Consider the following 17,487-nt stretch of genomic DNA (forward strand, 5'->3'; position numbering starts at 1 on the left):
GATGCTGAAACTTATCGGCGTGGAAAGTCGCTTTCGTGCCAAATATTGTAATGGAGAGCCTCGCGGCCACCACTACTGTATCATAAATATAGAGTAGGGCAATACCATGTTACGATATACGCTTTTCCAGGTTATGGTAATGTAATCGAACTGTCAAACGGCGACTCTCGGCAACGAGTGAAACAACCTGGGTCACCAAAATATCTCTAGCTAATTTCCGCCAATTTGTTTCATTGACTTTGCACCGGAAAATATACTTTAGAAGTTTTTCAATAGTACGGCTTCTTTCTTTAGGAAAGGGTTTAAATCAGCTATTAATACTTTGTGCTTAGAAGCCTTCTCACTTTAAATCAAAGTAGATCGAAGTTCGATAAATTGAAGGAAAAAGAACCTTCTGTTTGTGTGTATCTCTATAAAGTCAGAATTCTACGTATGTAATTCTACGAAATACATACAAGAGCATTTAAATATTCTACGCAGTGACCTTAGCTTTGGATGTTTTACCTTGCTAATATTTATTCATTTGTTATATTTTTTTAATCTGGTAATTTTCAACCTGTAATTAAAACAAGTTTTTGGCTCTTTCTGAGCAAAGCAGTCTAAGTGTTTTAAATAGGCTTTGAAAACTGGAGAGTTTATAACTAATTCGCTTAAAAAAAAATTATATTCCAGCATTCTTAGAGAAAGGTTGAGGGAGATGGTAGACTCCCTGTAAAAAGCAGTAATTATTACCCGATTTAAGCTTTAGTCACTTTTTACGTGCATACAATTTTTCATTTTTATTTCGTAATTTCACAAAATTTCACAAATAATTTACAATATGTAGTATGTCATCATTTCATAACACTAGTTTATTTGAAAGCAGTATTCAAAAACATTGGAAAGTGCTGGAACACAGCATCAAACAGCTGGAAAACGGGGGGGGGGAGGGTAACTGAATTTTTACAGATTTCACAAATTTGTTTTACTTCCCCTAAGACTTCTGAAGGTTAGACCATCATTTGCACTTTACTCAAAACGATTTGTTTCTTAAGCAGTGTGTTATTTATTTGTCGTAGCAACGACGGTTTTACCTTTTTAATTAAACCGTAATGGTATTGCCAAAGTTTTGTATTTTGTTCAATTGTTTTATCTCCCCTTTTTGTATATGTCCCTCAATTTTTTTATTGTATATGTTATACAGATTTTGATAGCTTTATCAGTTTTTACCTTTTTGTCAACTTAATCTGACACCGCATTTTAAATATTTTGACTAAAGAAGGATTTTTCATTTTGTTATTGCTGCTTCGGCGTTACTTGCCGGCTTTTCACTTTTCTTGTTTTTCATGATTTTTTACTTGTCTTGCTTTTCTATGAATCCGGAGTTCGCATTCAGGCCTTCACGGCGGGTGATAGTAATGTTTCGAAATAAATATCCAGGTAATCAAGATGAAAAACAGGAATTAATTTAAGGTTTTTTAAAAAGTAAAAAAGCAATTGACTGAGTCATAACTTATTCACCGTTTTTCGATTCAACGGTGATATAAGAGTCTAACCTAACCTGAACGTCACTCCAGGTTCACATTATTCAAGATTTCTGACAATGTCAAGAATCATACATGCCTGAATTCTGATGAAATTAAAATCACTCTTAAAAGACAGGTTTTCATCAAGAAGACACCGCGAGAATCAAACATAACGACCCAACTACTTAGGGCTTTTTAGTGTAATATCAATGTGTAATATGTAAGTTTGAAATATGTGATTTACAATGTGTATTATGTCATTATTTCATAACACTTGCCCATTTGAAAGCAGAATTCAAGAAACATTGAAAATTGCTGAAACACGGCAGCGAACAGCTAAAAATTGGGGGGAGGGTAATTGAATTTTTCTCGATTTTACAAAATTGTTTAAATTTCCCTAGTGCTTCAAAAGGTTAGACCATCATTAACACTTTACATAAAACGATTTGTTTCTTAAGCAGTTTGTTATTTATTTGTCCTAGCAACGGTAATTTTCCCTTTTTTATTATATCGTACCCAAGTTTTGTATTTTGTTGTCTTGTTTTGTCTCCCCTTTTTGTGTTTCTCTTTAATTGTTATTTTATTGTATATAGTATTTACTTTTTGTCAGCTTTATCATTTTTTTTACCTTTTCTAAATTAATCTGAAACCACATTTTAAATATTTTAACAGTGAAATAAGACTCTAACTAACTAAAATGTCAATTCTACAACAACTACTACTACTACTATTAGCTCACTGTAGCACCAAGCTGCCCGAGGCCAATTCAGCTACGCACACTCCTCCTCCAACTTAATCTATTCAAGGCCTCCCTCTTTAAACCCTCTCAGGAAGTTCTCATTTCCTTTAAATATTTATTTATGACATCCTCCCAACCCAGACGAGGACGACCTACTTTCCGTGTAGCCCCAGACGGCTGGCCACAACGGATAATCTTCGGTCATCTGCCATTCTTCATCCGCAGAACGGCGGATGAAGAGGCATCTGTCATTATAGCCCTAGAAAGCGGGATTGAACAACATTTTTCGCACAACCTACTGTTTGAAATACGGTCTGTCAGCCGGATAACCAGGAAAATCCGTAGGCAATTTTTCTGGAAAACATCTAGTAAATTTTCGTCCGCTTTTCAGAGCGCCCATGCTTCAGAGCCATATTTCAATCCAGGTAAACATTATTCGAGTTTTCTAAAACTGCTAAGACCTCTGCATACCTAAATTCTGACCAATTAAACACATTATCAAAAGACAGGGTTTCATCAAGTTGAAAGCTCAAGAATTAGACTTAACAACCCTACTACTGAAGAATTCTTGAATCTCATCATTTTAAAACACTAGTTCTTTTGAAAGCATCATCCAAGAACATAGGACATTTCTGGAACGCAGCATCAAACAACTGGAACACCTAAGGGTGAGAGCAAAGGAATTTTTCTTGACTTCACGAGTTGGTTTGATTTCCTCAAGAGCTTCTAAAGACTAGACCTTCATTTGCACTTTACTGAAAACGGTTTATTTCTCAATCAGTGTGCTCTTTATTTCTCATAGCATCATCATTAGCAACACAATACCAAAATGACACAATAAGGGTAATCAAGATAAAAAAAAGCCGACCCAACTCTACTAATTGAAGCCCAAGACAGATGGGGTGTTGATCACCAAGGGCAAACCCGGAAAAACCATCGATTTCGACAAATTTAGGGAAAGCCTACTAGAATAAATCCCTTATAGTACTCCCTCAAACAAGCCTTCTATGTTTAAACAAGCCTTAGACATAGTTCTTCTAAGAATAGCAAAGGTGCTATCATCATCGAGAGCAATAATCGTCCAATGGAGGTCAAACAATTTTTTTTTATTTTTATACAAATAAGCAGGATTACATAGACGCTTGCAAGCTGTCCGTTTCTTTGTTTTTGACGAAATAATAAGGTTATTAAACATATAAAACAGCACCAAACCTAAAATTGAGCCTTGAGGGCCATCACAATCAAATTTTCAAGGCAAATGAGTGTATTTCAGATAAAAAAAAGAGATTATGATTAGCAAAACCTACCAACAAACATAAACACACAGACAATATTAAATAAGCTATTGTTTAGGAATTATTTTTGTTCTTTTCATTTCGGTGAGGCAACATTTTTTTAATATGGACTGAAAATGTTTAGAATAAGAAAAGATTCTGAATAAGAAAAGGGTCCAAAATAACATTTTTGAAGACGAAGCACCTAAATTTTACACAAAACAAAACAATTAAAAAATAATTGCAAAAACTGCGAAATGATGAAATAATGTAGCTGGCAAAAACGCCACATTACAAATACAAAAAAAAAAAAACATTTAAAAACTTAAAACTTGAAGCACAGTATTGCAGATATAGCAGAAAAAGCTGGTTAAAAATATACAGTCTAATAAAAACTAGCGCCTTTAGATGCCCTCATTTCTGGCATTTTGTTATTTCTACTACTAAGACCTAAAACTGAAAAATAATCTTAATGCAAATCCTTTGTTCCAGTGAATTGTCGATAAAGCCGAAAACCCTACGAAAAAAATAATAGAAACCAGGAATGGAAAACCAGGAAATAAAAACCATTCCTAGGGCAGTAGAACCAAGGTAGAAAGCCGTTGATTTTTTAGATTAAATTGGAATAGTTGCGGTCATCAAGTCATGGCTAATTGTAGAAAAAGCCAAGACAGATAGTCCAATTGAGTGAGAGGCAATTCTGGCATGAAATCCCTTTATTAGGATTGTATAAAAATGATGTTCGTTCATTTGTTAATAAATATGTTTATCTAATATCCGTCCATGCTTCATTCCTAGAGTCCGTTGATTTTTGAATTAAAATGGGATAGTTGTGGTAATCAAGTCATGGCTAATTGTAAAAAAAGCCAAGACAGATAGTACAATTGAGTGAGGGGCAATTCTGGCAAGAACCCCCCCCCCCCCCTTATTAAGATTGTCATTAGTCGGATCTTGTTATTTCTACTACTTTGGTTTAAAACTAGTTATTTTCGTTGGGTTTGGACGGAAGGTGGAACACCCAACTTTTTTTCGAAAAAGAATTTTTGAAAAGAACGTTTCGATGTGTTTTTAGTACTAACTCATTTTGAGGCTAGGACCGACCCGCCAAGCCCCAAATACAAGCAAAGCAACACAACACAATTTCCGGCTGTTTTATAAGAATATATAATTTTGTGGGCATGGTCGGGAAGTGCAACACCAATTTTTTTTGGAAATGAATTTTTGATACGAGCGTTTCGATGTGTGCTTAGGAGTAGCTCATTTTGAGGCTTGAACTGATCCACCAAGCCCCAAGTACAAGCAAAGCAACACACCAAATTTTACAACTATTTTATGTCAAAATATACTTTTGTGGGCTTGGTCGGGAGGTGCAACACCATTTTTTTTTTCGAAAATGAATTTTTGATACGAGCATTTCGATGTGTGCTTAGGAGTAGCTCATTTTGGGATTAGGACAGACCGACCAAGCCCCAAGTACAAGCAAAACAACACATCGAACTTTCCAACTGTTTTATGTCAAGATATATTTTTGTGGGCTTAATCGGGCGGTGCAACACCAATTTTTTTTTCGAAAATGAATTTTTGATACGAGCGTTTCGATGTGCTTAGGAGTAGCTCATTTTGAGGTTAGGACCGATCGACCAAGCCCTAAGTACAAGCAAAACAACACACAGAATTCTCCAACTGTTTTATGTCAAGATATGTTTTGTGGGCTTGGTCGGAACCTGCAACACCAATTATTCCGAAAATGAGTTTTCGACACGAGGGTTCATTAAGCTACTAGAACGTACAGAGCACAAGTCTTTTTTTGGGGGGGTAGCACCACCTGATAGGTTCTCATTCTGTATGTGTAAGAAACCTATAGATTCGTATATTTTAGGATAAAAATGGGTGAGTTGCACCTTATTAATATAATCGGCAATACAGGATAAATTTGATAATACGCAGGCAATGGGTATAACAGCACCATACATGCTGGCAATTTCTTTTTAAAGCAAACATGGGTGAATCGTAAAAAAAATGTCTCAGCAAACGCAAGACCAATACCAGAAAAACAAGTTTTATCTATAATAAGGCAAAATTTAAATTTTATAGACCATAATTCGTACGAATTCACTAGCATATTTTTCACTTTTCAAACATACAGACAAAATTGAGAAAAAAAAATATTTCACAAACACAATGAGCCAAATTTCAAGATTCAAAAGTCATACCTCGGGCGAATTCGCTAGCATATTTTTTACAAGCATCTTTATAAGCTGAATACTGTGATGGTGAAATTTTGGAAATACTTTTCAAGGCATCAATTAGTCTCTCTCTAGCATCTCCATTGTCGGGAACAATCCTGAAAATATTCACAATAGATTAAAAACCATAAAGGGTAAAAAGGAAAAAGATACTCTAATCATTGATGGCACATAGAGCATGAACAATTGTCTAGATTTAAGTTGCTGGGCCTGTCATTACAGGGACAGGTAGCAACCCTGTCGTCTAACCTTGCGGCAGCATGGATTGAACCCCGCGTCCAGTATTGCCAACAAGACATCAATACATCATGCTGCTACTACTAACAATACACTGCAGCACTAAGGCACCTAAAGTCAATACAACTACGCACATTCCTCTTACGCAAGGACAGGTTTAGTTCGTAATTTCCTCTGCTATGTCAAATTTTCAAAGTCAAAATTTCCCATGGTTCATGCTAATAATGAAATGTGACAGTGCCAGAAACATCAAGTACAGTAAAAGTTGCTTGGACACATTGAATGCCATATTTATCAGGATAGGCTAAGGTATATCCAGGATATTTTTTGGAGTGGGGGGGGGTAAAAAAACTCGTAAACAATTTACTGAAATGCATTTTTTGACGTTTTTACGAGTCGGACGAAAATTAGGGAGGGGGAGGGGGTCCGAAAAACACAGCCCCCCGCCCAGATACGGCCATGAGGATAGGGATTCAAATTCTGAAAAAAGTTTCCTTTCTCCTGAAAATTTGTCATGTCTCAACCAAGGTTTACACAGGGCACAAAATTCGCTGTGACTGTTGGATTTTGCATCACCCAATAAAAAAAAAAAAAAAAAAAAATGTCTTTTTTCTGGAGATTGTTGGGATCGATTATGTTTAGGAAGCAAAAACCTTCCGAAAATAGTAAAAAAAAAAAACGGTTTTAGGAAGATTAGAAGATGAGAAAGCACCAATTTAAAAGGTTAATAGCATCAATTTAGACAATAATTGGGAAGCACCAACAATTGGGAAGTGTCTGAGTCATCAAATACTTATAGTGCTCAGTTTCATAGATTATGAGTAAGCTTTTGATACAGCTGATAGAAGAGCTTTAGCGAAAATCTTATCCTTGTGTAATCTACCAGATAAAAACATTACGTTGGTTAGGGCTATGCACGACAACAATATTGTTATGATTATGGAAATGAGGTTAGCAGCTGGTTTCATAATAAATCAGGAGTTAAAAAGGGTTACGTTCTCTCCCTGTTTATGCGGGTCATTTTGATAGACTTTGTCTTAAGGAGCACAGGAAAGGCAATGGAAGAACATGGAATCAAATGGGGAAGAAAAACTTTCCTGGACTTCGATCATGCTGATTGTTCAAGCATCTTAGACGACAATGTTAGCAAAATGAATGATTTTTTTTCGGTTTTGCGATTCCAGGGTGCAAGAACAGGTTTGAGAATTAATGTTAAGAAGACAAAGTCGCTAAGACAAGGTGAAGAGGTGATGTTGGATGACGCGAAGAACGATCGAGTGGATAGCTTTACTTACCTAGGTAGCATTTTTAGTAAAGACAATGAGTGCAGTGTAGATGTTAAATGCAGAATGGCCAAGACCCAGGATGTTTTGCTACAGTTCAAAATAGTTTGGAAGAATAGGAAGATAGGTCTGCAAACCAAGAATAGAGTATTGGAAGCTACAATGATGACAGTGGTACAGTATGGTTCTGAAGCGTGGGCACTCAAAAAAAAAACAAATGATGAGATGCTAGATGCTTTCCATTTCCAGAGAAATTGCCAACGGAAAAATTTTGGGCACCCGACTGACTGATCGTATCTCGAGTAGTTAACAGTATAAAAACTTGGCGAAAAACTTGATATAATGAGAGAAACGATGAGATGGCCAAGACACGTTCCGCGGATGTAGGATAACAAATTACCAAAGATTGTGCTTGTCGGCCAACCGTCTAGGGCTAAACGAAAAGCAGGACTTCCCAAATGGAGTGGGAGGATGTCGCACGGAAAGATTTAAGGGTAATGGGAACTTTTTGGTAGGGTGTTAAAAAGGAAGCCTTGAATAGAAAAAGAATGGGGATAGAGCAGGAGCGTGCGTTGCTGTGCACAACAACAGGCCTCGGGCGGCTTGATATTACAGTGAGTTTTCAGTAGTAGCAGTAGTAGAAGCATTACCGATAACATAGACGTATCACATATTTTTTTGTGGTTAGCCAAGCTAATTAAAAAAGCATTAGGATACCAGACATGAATTTATGGGCGATTAAAAAGTTGAAAAATGATTTCGTGGCTATTGAGAACAACAATGAACTCAGGAATCACGTAGCGCCCATTTGAAACATTGGTCACACCAGTAGAAGGACCTTATGTAATTCTTTGAGCTTAGATTCATTGAAAAAGCACTGGGTTTTAGTGACAACACCTAAATTTTGGCCAAACTAAAAAGAACAATTTTTATTGTGAATGATTTAGAGGCTGTTACTGTTCATGATACGAAAAACTTCCTTAAAGAACGAATATTTCATTTAGGCGTCCAAGACAAAGCAAAAACAATTTTTATGGCAAGGCTCGATTAGGTAAGCAGTGAAGTATTCCGTAATCAAGAACACTTTGAAACTTATTATAGAAACCAAAAAATTAATCCCCACATAAAAAAAAACATATATAGTAAAACGAAACGGAGGCTATAAAAGAAAATTATTTGATGATTCGAATAAGAAGTGTCTAAAAAATTAGGAGATTTCTGTAAGCCAGTAAAATTGTAGCATACGATGAGTGGGTCTATGGTAGGACTGATTTGAAAGACTCCCAGAAGTTTGTAAAATTTCGTTCAAAATACGTTTTAAAGCATTCAAATGACAAAATATCCTGGGATTGGTCAAGGATCCTTCCCAAAAAAAAAAATAATAGAAAATAAAGATTTCCTTGTTTTTTCATTGCTTTCAGGGTATGCAAAAATTGAAAACCAAAGGCAGTTTGTAAAGGCAGAAGATTTCGTTCAGGCTTTCAAGACAAAGTAATCTTTATTCTAAACTTTATCTTCCCAGCAATAAAAAAAAAAAAAAAATATGAGAGGACTAAAGGGACATTAAGTTAATGGAGAAGATCTTTAATAGTAAGTTAAGACCAGTGTTAAGCTATGGTTGTGAAATTCGGAGATTCCAATATGGGAATAAGCAAGAGAGGATTCAATTAAGTTTCTTTAAGAAATTGTTAGATCTAAGCAATAAGTTTAATGGATTTCTATGAAGGGGTGGTTTGAGGCCGACTAGTGTAAGAGTTAATAGATTAGTTAGCACGCTTAGACACTGAGAGAAACTGATATTTACAAGATGGTGTGCAGGTAAAGGCAGCGTACCAAGAGTGCTTAAGTGACAGGAGAGAAGGTTCTTGGGAAAGCCAAGTAAAATATATTTTAAAAAATTGCAGAGAAGCTAGGCTGTGGAACAATGACAAAGAATCAGGGCTAGGAAGAAGGGTGGTTTCAAAACAGGTAAAGATTATTTTAGAGAACCAGAGTAGTATAAAAAATGGAGTTTCTGCGTCACCAAGATCACCCAATCAATTCAATTCACATCATGTTCATTCCATTTTACATCATTTTAACATCTTGACCAATTCAAAATAATTGTTACAATGTTAAATACATACTAACCACGTGGCTTTCTTTCGTTTTATTTAATCTTTAAAAAAAAACACGGTTAAAAGCGTCATTTCGTTTGGTTGTAATGGTTCCACCACCTGCTGCAACAGGGGTAAAAGTGCTTTCAAACTCGTTTTCTCCTTTAGAGGGATCAACAGATTTGGGTTTTATCTTCATACAAAACATATTAGTAGCTGCGCTTCGACTATAGTAATCTGAAAGTTCTAATAAATTTTTAACAGTATTGGTTATCCCTACATAATCATTACTTTCAATACATTGTCCATTAACAATATATTCAGCATTTCTGAACAAATTAAATCCATAATTTGTTAGAGTAGCTTCATCATTATTTCGCGTATTTGTTCCGTCCAATCGTGTTATTTTCACTTTTGCATAAAGGTAACTATCACTTGGAAGAATCCAAGATTCCACATCTTTTAAAATGAAATTATAATTTAATTGTTGAGACACATTCACATTGTTTTCTCTGTATTTGGTTGTAAAATCATCAACAATAATCTTTTCGAGTATTTCCCGATAAGGAGCAACAACTTGATTCACTGCTATTTATATACAGAATAAATTATTAAATAAACTTTAAAAGACTTTCAAAATGTGGAGGCGGATCTTTGATTGTCACCGAGGGTGTGAACAAGAGAATTACCGGGGATGTAGTTTAAGTCCCTTCCCTAAAATCATCCCTCCTCTGTTCACCAGGATGTTTACTGAAATATCTCTTATTATTTGAAACTATATATTTTAGAGATCTCACATCATTTAACTTTCTTTGATTATAGCCCATCTAATCTTTTCCATATTCAATCGCTCTATTTTTAATTAATTCCAGTCAAGGTTTAATCATAGTGCTACACATGGAATTAGCTTCATCTTTGATATTTTTTATTGACGTCTTGAATAGCTGAGAATTGGCAATATTTTTAAATAAAGTACCAATTCTGCTACCATGGTGTCTTGTATAGAATAATTGTTTCTTATTGATAAACATTTATTATAGATAAATTTTATTAAATAATTTCATTAAACTTTTTTCAAATTCAAAATATATTCAATATTATCTCCATTCACATCAATTAATCTAACTAATTGATCAGTTATAGTCATTTTTAGCGCGTTGATGTATTCGTTTCGATTGATTGGAAAGTATTGCCTTTCTATAAGAATCTCACAGAGCAGCGTTCCAGGTTCTGTTTTTGGAGCATAACTCTACATCACACCAGAGGTTGAATTCTCATTCAAAACTGAACTATTCACCAATGAGCAATGAATACGTATTTTATCAACATTTGTTGTAATATTAAGAACTTTAGTACCTTCATCATATTTACTACTTAGTTCAGATTCATTTTCAAATCCTAAAATAAAACATAAATCACTACTAAACCGAAACTTTGCAATTCTCTTTCAAAACTATAAGAAATTTCATTGTTGCTAGATTGGATGATATACTGATTGGACATCGATCCAGGGATGACTTGAAATAACGAAATAAGAAATAATTTTAACTCTCTTCATCATACAATCCATTAGGTATAACAACGATAACTCATTCATCCTGAATTTTCTCCCTGTGTTCAAGCACATTGTTTTTATATTGATCACTAATGTTATACCATGAGTAACATAGCGTACATTGAGCTAAAACTATTTCACAATCACAGTTTCGATTTAACGTGATCAGATAACATGTATAAGACTGTTTGATTTCACTTTTGTTATCAGTAATAACAACCAAAACCATTTATTAGAAAAGTTTTTTGCTTTATAAAAGTCAAACTCGGAGATTGGTGTTGTAAAAACTATTTCAGTCATTTTTCTTAATAATTTTATTTATGAATAGTAAATCGAGCAGGTGAATAGCTTAATTTCTCACTTCATCAGATGTATTCCCAGAAGCTCTGCTACCTAGCAAACTATATAATTTGACAATCATATCATTTCCGATCATGTAAATCCCAGTTTCTTGCTGAGGTTGTATAACATCAAAGCTATCTTTAATTGCTTTTAACCTTCTTTTGTAGATTTATACGAACTGAGACTCTTTTCTAATTCACTAGATTTCACACCTTTCATTTTTCCTCCATATCTTTGACTAATTGTTCCTGAATCACCTATTGCCTTTCATAACTATCATAATAAAAACTAGGCATTTCAAAATAGAATCCCTTAGGATCATAGTCCTAATTGAATTTTCTCAAAAGTATTTCATCTATCCTAGAACCGATATTAGCAATGAAATTTGGTTTATTAGGGGGTAAAATAGCTTGAACTGAGTGAGCTTGATTGATTGCTTGAAAACTTGCAGCATTGCTTAAAGATTGATCCAATCGTTGAAATAGTCTTCTTAAATTAGTATAATTTTTATGTAATATATCTGTAAGCATATTTGTATTTTATCTTCTACTTCAACAATTGGAGCACCCAACTGTCGAAATCCAACGTCAAGAAACCCAGCTTGCTCTAAGGAATGTTCTTGAACTATACTTCTTTGTATTTCTCTACTTTTCCCTGTACTCTCTAATAATTTATTCAACTTATAGGATCCACTTATAGAATGAGAGATTTTATTGAATAACTTTCGAGAGTTCTTTTTCGTAAAAACCACCAATAATGAGTTCACCAGTTTTATCCGACAGTTCATCCATTATAAGGGTTGTATGTTTCACTGCTGCTATTTGAAACACTTCAGTTGTGTAATTTAGTAGGTAGCCTTTATGAAAAACACCCTTACTTTTATTAATTCTAACCGAATCCTCAACATTGAATTGGTTTATGGATGGTTTCTATTGATTTCATTTTGATAGATCGACGCTACCAATTCTTAGAATTGTCAGCGAAAGAGGGTAATACATCTATACCGCGTTTCGTGTTGTTATGAGTAAAATATTTCCACCATCTCTCTTTGATTGTTCTATTAAACCGTTCCACAATTTGAACTTTCCTTTCACTTTCAGATGAGATCCAATGAATTTCATGACTCTTAAAAAATACTTGAACAGTTTTCCCAACAAATTCCTTACCTTTATCTAATTTGTAATTTTGGTTTTCTATTTTTAAATAAATCTGTTAAAGCATTCCTGTAAATTTTCCTGTAAAAAGTTTCCTTACCCGTTTTATCCATTAAAGGAATGCACCAAGCATATTTACTAAAACAATCAATGACTGTAGGAAAATAATTCAAATTATTATTTTCCCTTTTGTACTGCTGCATATCAACCAAATCTACATGCCAATGGTCATCAATATTATGAATGTAAACTCGTCTTCTTTTAAACATATGATAAGCTGGATGGCGTAAAGAATAACTATTTTGATATTGCAACACTTCTTTGATTTAGTTTTTGATGCAGTAAAACCATGTTCTTTTAATTTTTTATGTAAATCATCAATCCCTGAAAAGTTTGGATAATAGAGTTCAAAAAGTTTGTATTCTATGCAACACTTGCTAGCATAAATACCACTTACTTTTATCCAGGATTTTTGCTCATTGCTTCCTTTTTTCAAATATAATTTTTTTGCAACCACGGAATGTACAAGTGTCTTTAATAATTGGCAATTCATTTCTTTTTGAAGCTGTCCAAGTTAAAGGCTCGGTTGTAGTAGCCTTTTTACATCGTAAACAATAAATCTCCATTTATTATAGATTTAAATTATTAAAAAATTTAAATTATTAGACAAATTAATAAACACTATCAGATTTCTACGTTCTCAAGAAAGTCTCAAGAGTAGTAAATAGCAAGCAATAAAATTCCTCAGACTTTACTATTTTTAAGACTTGGAATTGGGTTTAATAAAATCAGCTCCTAATAAGTGGCTGACATTACAGAAGTGATTAAAAGTTGTTTACAATGAAATTCCGAATTAGTCAAGATAAAAAAATCAATCACCGCACAATACAATTAATGAGTTACAGTCATTTGCCAAAGACCCTAATTTAAAGATAATTGGCAAAAACTTAAAACATTCAATACCATCAATGATTATCTTAATAATAAAATATGAAAGTGTAATCACTATATAAAATGGTCAAGAAATGTAAAAAGAGCAAAAGACAAAAAGCAGTATCACTATAATATTAAAACTGAATTAAGAGTAGAAATAGAAAACGAAATAAAAAAAAAGACTAAAATTATTTAAGATTTAAAACTCCAATTTAAAAGCATACAAAATAAAGATATTATTGAACTTAAATTTTTTTAAATCAAAACAGATTTCAACTGATGGGAATTATAATGAAGTCAAGAACAAAGTAAAAAGTTATTTTAATAACCTAATAGAAATCCATAAGAATGATATTGATCAAATCGACAATTCATTCGAGATGTAAAAGTAAAGAGAGTGTTAAAAAAGATAAGAATATTGACATTTTGAATTTATCCATAAATAGGAAAAAAACAAGAGACGTTCCAGATATCCCAGAGTATATGTTTAAAGAAGAGAAACACAAATGGATAAGAGAAAATTCCCTTACAGTTAATGTTTCAATGAATGCAAATGGAACTGATTTTAGACCACTTTTCGACTCAGTTATTAGAGATTTAAAAAATAGAATGAATAATAGATAGTTACAGAGTTCAACTTACAACACGTGTAATATTTTATTCTCAGAAGTATAATGAAGAGCACGAACCTATTCACTATCATAGCTATTCCTGGATTTTTAATAAAAATGGTGAAAACGAACAAAGCCATCTAAATAGTAATCATAGGAATATACACACATTAGTCATAGAGAATACACCCAGATCAGATTTACATTTTGAAAGAGTCGATGGCAAAGATCGTCGAATGACAAGATTTCCAAATTATGTGGGAAGTACTTATATAGAACTACCCGAATTTGTAAAAATAAAAAAAGCTTGCTTTAATATAAAAAATAATGATAGTAAATGCTTTCTTTGGTCATTACTTGCTTATCTTTACCCAGCGAATGATAGGAATGTTGATAGAATCAAATGAAACCAAATGAAAATGAATTAAACATTAAAGGTAGTGCTAATTTTCCTATGGATATTCAAGATGTTTATAAATTTGAAAACAAATATAGTATTAAAATTTGCCTATTTGAAATAACTGAAAATAAAGTAGTTAGAGACCATATTCCTAAAACTAAGATCAATCGAAAAACTGCTATACATGTGATTAATTCATTCTATTTTGATAATCACTATGTTTTAATTAAAGATTTAAGTAGATTATTGAGAACTCAAATTACTAAACATAAATCAAAAATTTATCTTTGCACCTTCTGTAGAAGACCTTTCACAGAAGAGCAAAAGTATGAAAAACATTCTAAAAAGGATAACTGTTAAGATCCTTACATCAAAATGCCTAAGCCAGGATCTAAAATTGAAATTAAAAATATAGAAAAACAAATTGAAGTACCTTCCAACAAATGATTTTGAATCGTTTAACGAAGAATTTAATCAAAAGAAACATAAAAAAACTATTAAAGTAGCAGAGAAAAAACCATTTGCTTATGGATTCCAAGTATGTTTCTTTTTTGATAAAAACAAAAAAATTATCACGAATACTTCAGTGAAGATGCTAGCGGGCATTTTGTAACTACCGTAACAAGAATGTTTACAGACATGGCCAATGTATATGAAAACAGACAGAGAGATTATGGTTATACACAAGAACAAGTAGGATAAAATGAAATAATGCAACAATTAAAAGTTGTCAGATTTGTCAATAGGAAACAGTAGATTATAATTTTCATTTAGATCACGACCAAATGACTGGTAATGTGCGTGGATTTACTCATGCTGAATGCAATAAAAACTTTAGAATTCCTATACATATCCCTACTGTAATGCATAATCTCTCAAAATATGACTCTCATTTATTTCTTAGAGAATTAGTAGCCTACCTGATAGGGGTATTTTTGATTCAACAGAGAGTATTATATCATTTTATAAAACAATAACTGTTAATGAGCCTTCATACGAAATGCATTTAAAAGATTCACTCCGTTTTAAGACTTAATCAATAGGTCGGCTTTCTGAAAATTTAGCAAAATGTAAATGTAAAGTAAATTGCAATTGTTTAAGAAATTATTTTAAGCATACCACTGATGTATTTCAAAATACTGAAGAGTTCAAAGAAATAATACAGAAAGGTATTTATCCCTATGAATGTATTGACAACGAAACAAAATTAATTTCAATAGGCAAGTTTTATTCTAGATTAACAGGGGAAATATTTCTGAATAAGAATATATAAAAGCGAAATCTATTTGGAAATTATTTAAATAGAAAATACTATTAGGTTATACTAAATTATATCTATAAAGTAATGTTTTAATTTTATCAGATGTCGTTGAAAATTTTAGAAATGTATGTTTGAATAGTTATAAACTAGATGCACTGTATTTTTTTTCAGCACCAGGACTAACATGGGAAGCTTTTCTCAAACACTCTAAAGCTGAAATTTCTTTTTTTTTTCTGACGAAGATTTGTATATCTTTATTGAAAAAGGAATAGGAGGAGGTGTATCTCAGTGTATGGAGAGATATGCTAAAACAAATAATAAATATTCGAAAAAGTTTGATAAAACACAATCTTCAAATAATTTAATGTATTTAGATGCTAGTAATTCATATGGTTGGACATCGTCTCAAAATTTACTTCAAAAAGACTTTACCTTTATTAATATACTCGACCATTTGAAAGGAAACAACACCTCAGACAATTACGAACAATTAAAAGACTAAGGTCGATCAGAAACGAACATGGATGTATGGATGAACATGAATGTAGCAGTCATTAACAAAGATGATTTAGTATATCCAGAGACCTTGATCCCAAGTGTCAAAATTTAGTTATCTTTGACGATTTTGAAACCGAAAAGATCAGAAAAAAGATTCGTCAGAGGTAGAACACGAAATACATCAATAATTTATATTTCTCAGGGCTATTTTGAAACACCTAAAATAATACGATTAAACTGTAACTATTTTGAGTTTTTCAAGTGTTGTTATCCAAAAGAAATTTATAGAATCAGACAAAACCATGCATTTCACTTGAAAAAAGAAAAAATTATCAACTACTTTAATCAAACAGCAAAGAATCATGGATTTTTACCGATTAATTTGAAAACGAGTGATGAACCTCTAAAGTACAGAAAGAACTTGAATATTCATTTAATAAAATTTGCGTAAACGAAAAAACTAGGTTTGGAAGCTTAGAAAGTAAATACCGGAAGTATACAAGTAACAAAAGCAGGTTGCTGGGTGATGATGGTAATCTTGATTTACAATTGAAACGATTTTCTAATATAGGTGATCCAAAATCAAAGAATGATACTATGAATTTATAAATGTGAATATTATCTTAAACGATTTCAAAGGTGAAGTTGTTAATCAACAAATTCTTACAAATCAATCATTAAGTGAGGATATTAATAGATTAACTGAATTTATAAATTACCTAATAATATGTTGACTAGAGTCGATGGTGAAATATTATTCGTAAAAATTATTTTAAAAATAACAAAAGGAGATGTAAATGTGGAAAATAGAAGAATTGAAAATGTTGTTAACCAAGAAAATGGTGGAGATGCAGTTAATCTTTCAACAGTAAATGATTTCAAACAAGAAATTATTAAAGATCAAATCCAAAACAATCTGAAATTAAGCGAATATATTAGCAAGTATACTAAAATTTATCAATCACCTGACAATATATTGACTAGAGTTGATGACAAAGGACTATTATTAAAAAATACCATAAAAGTAACAAACGAAGATACTAGTGCAGAAAATAGAAGAATTAGAAATAATGCAAACCCAAAAATGGTGCATATGCAATTAATGTTTTAACGCTATTGGTGTCCTCGAAGGGCTTTATGCAGTTATATGAACGTTTAGTCAATTTTGAAAATGTTATAATGAAAATACTTGAAGAAGATCCCGACGAAGCATTTCAAACGAGAATGAAAGGAAGTTTGAAGTAAAACTCAAGTCTATGACGCTTTTTGAACAAAGTATTACAAAAATCTTTACGTTGGAATTTTATCTATAAAAATTTTTTCTAATACATGCAAGAGTATAAAATTTATTTA

At 32.6% G+C, this 17,487-nt stretch overlaps 1 protein-coding gene across 1 annotated transcript in view; it reads right to left on the reverse strand.

Annotated features, from left to right (window-relative positions):
• LOC136036468 (Fanconi anemia group A protein homolog) overlaps positions 1-17,487 on the reverse strand; it is a 74,402-nt gene that overhangs the window by 992 nt on the left and 55,923 nt on the right. The window contains exon 10 of the mRNA XM_065718717.1: positions 5,732-5,862. Coding sequence (XP_065574789.1) covers positions 5,732-5,862 — 131 coding nt within the window. The remainder of the gene's footprint in view (positions 1-5,731; positions 5,863-17,487) is intronic.

The sequence above is a fragment of the Artemia franciscana genome, chromosome 15, assembly GCF_032884065.1.
Source record: "Artemia franciscana chromosome 15, ASM3288406v1, whole genome shotgun sequence".
Lineage (NCBI taxonomy): Eukaryota > Metazoa > Arthropoda > Branchiopoda > Anostraca > Artemiidae > Artemia > Artemia franciscana.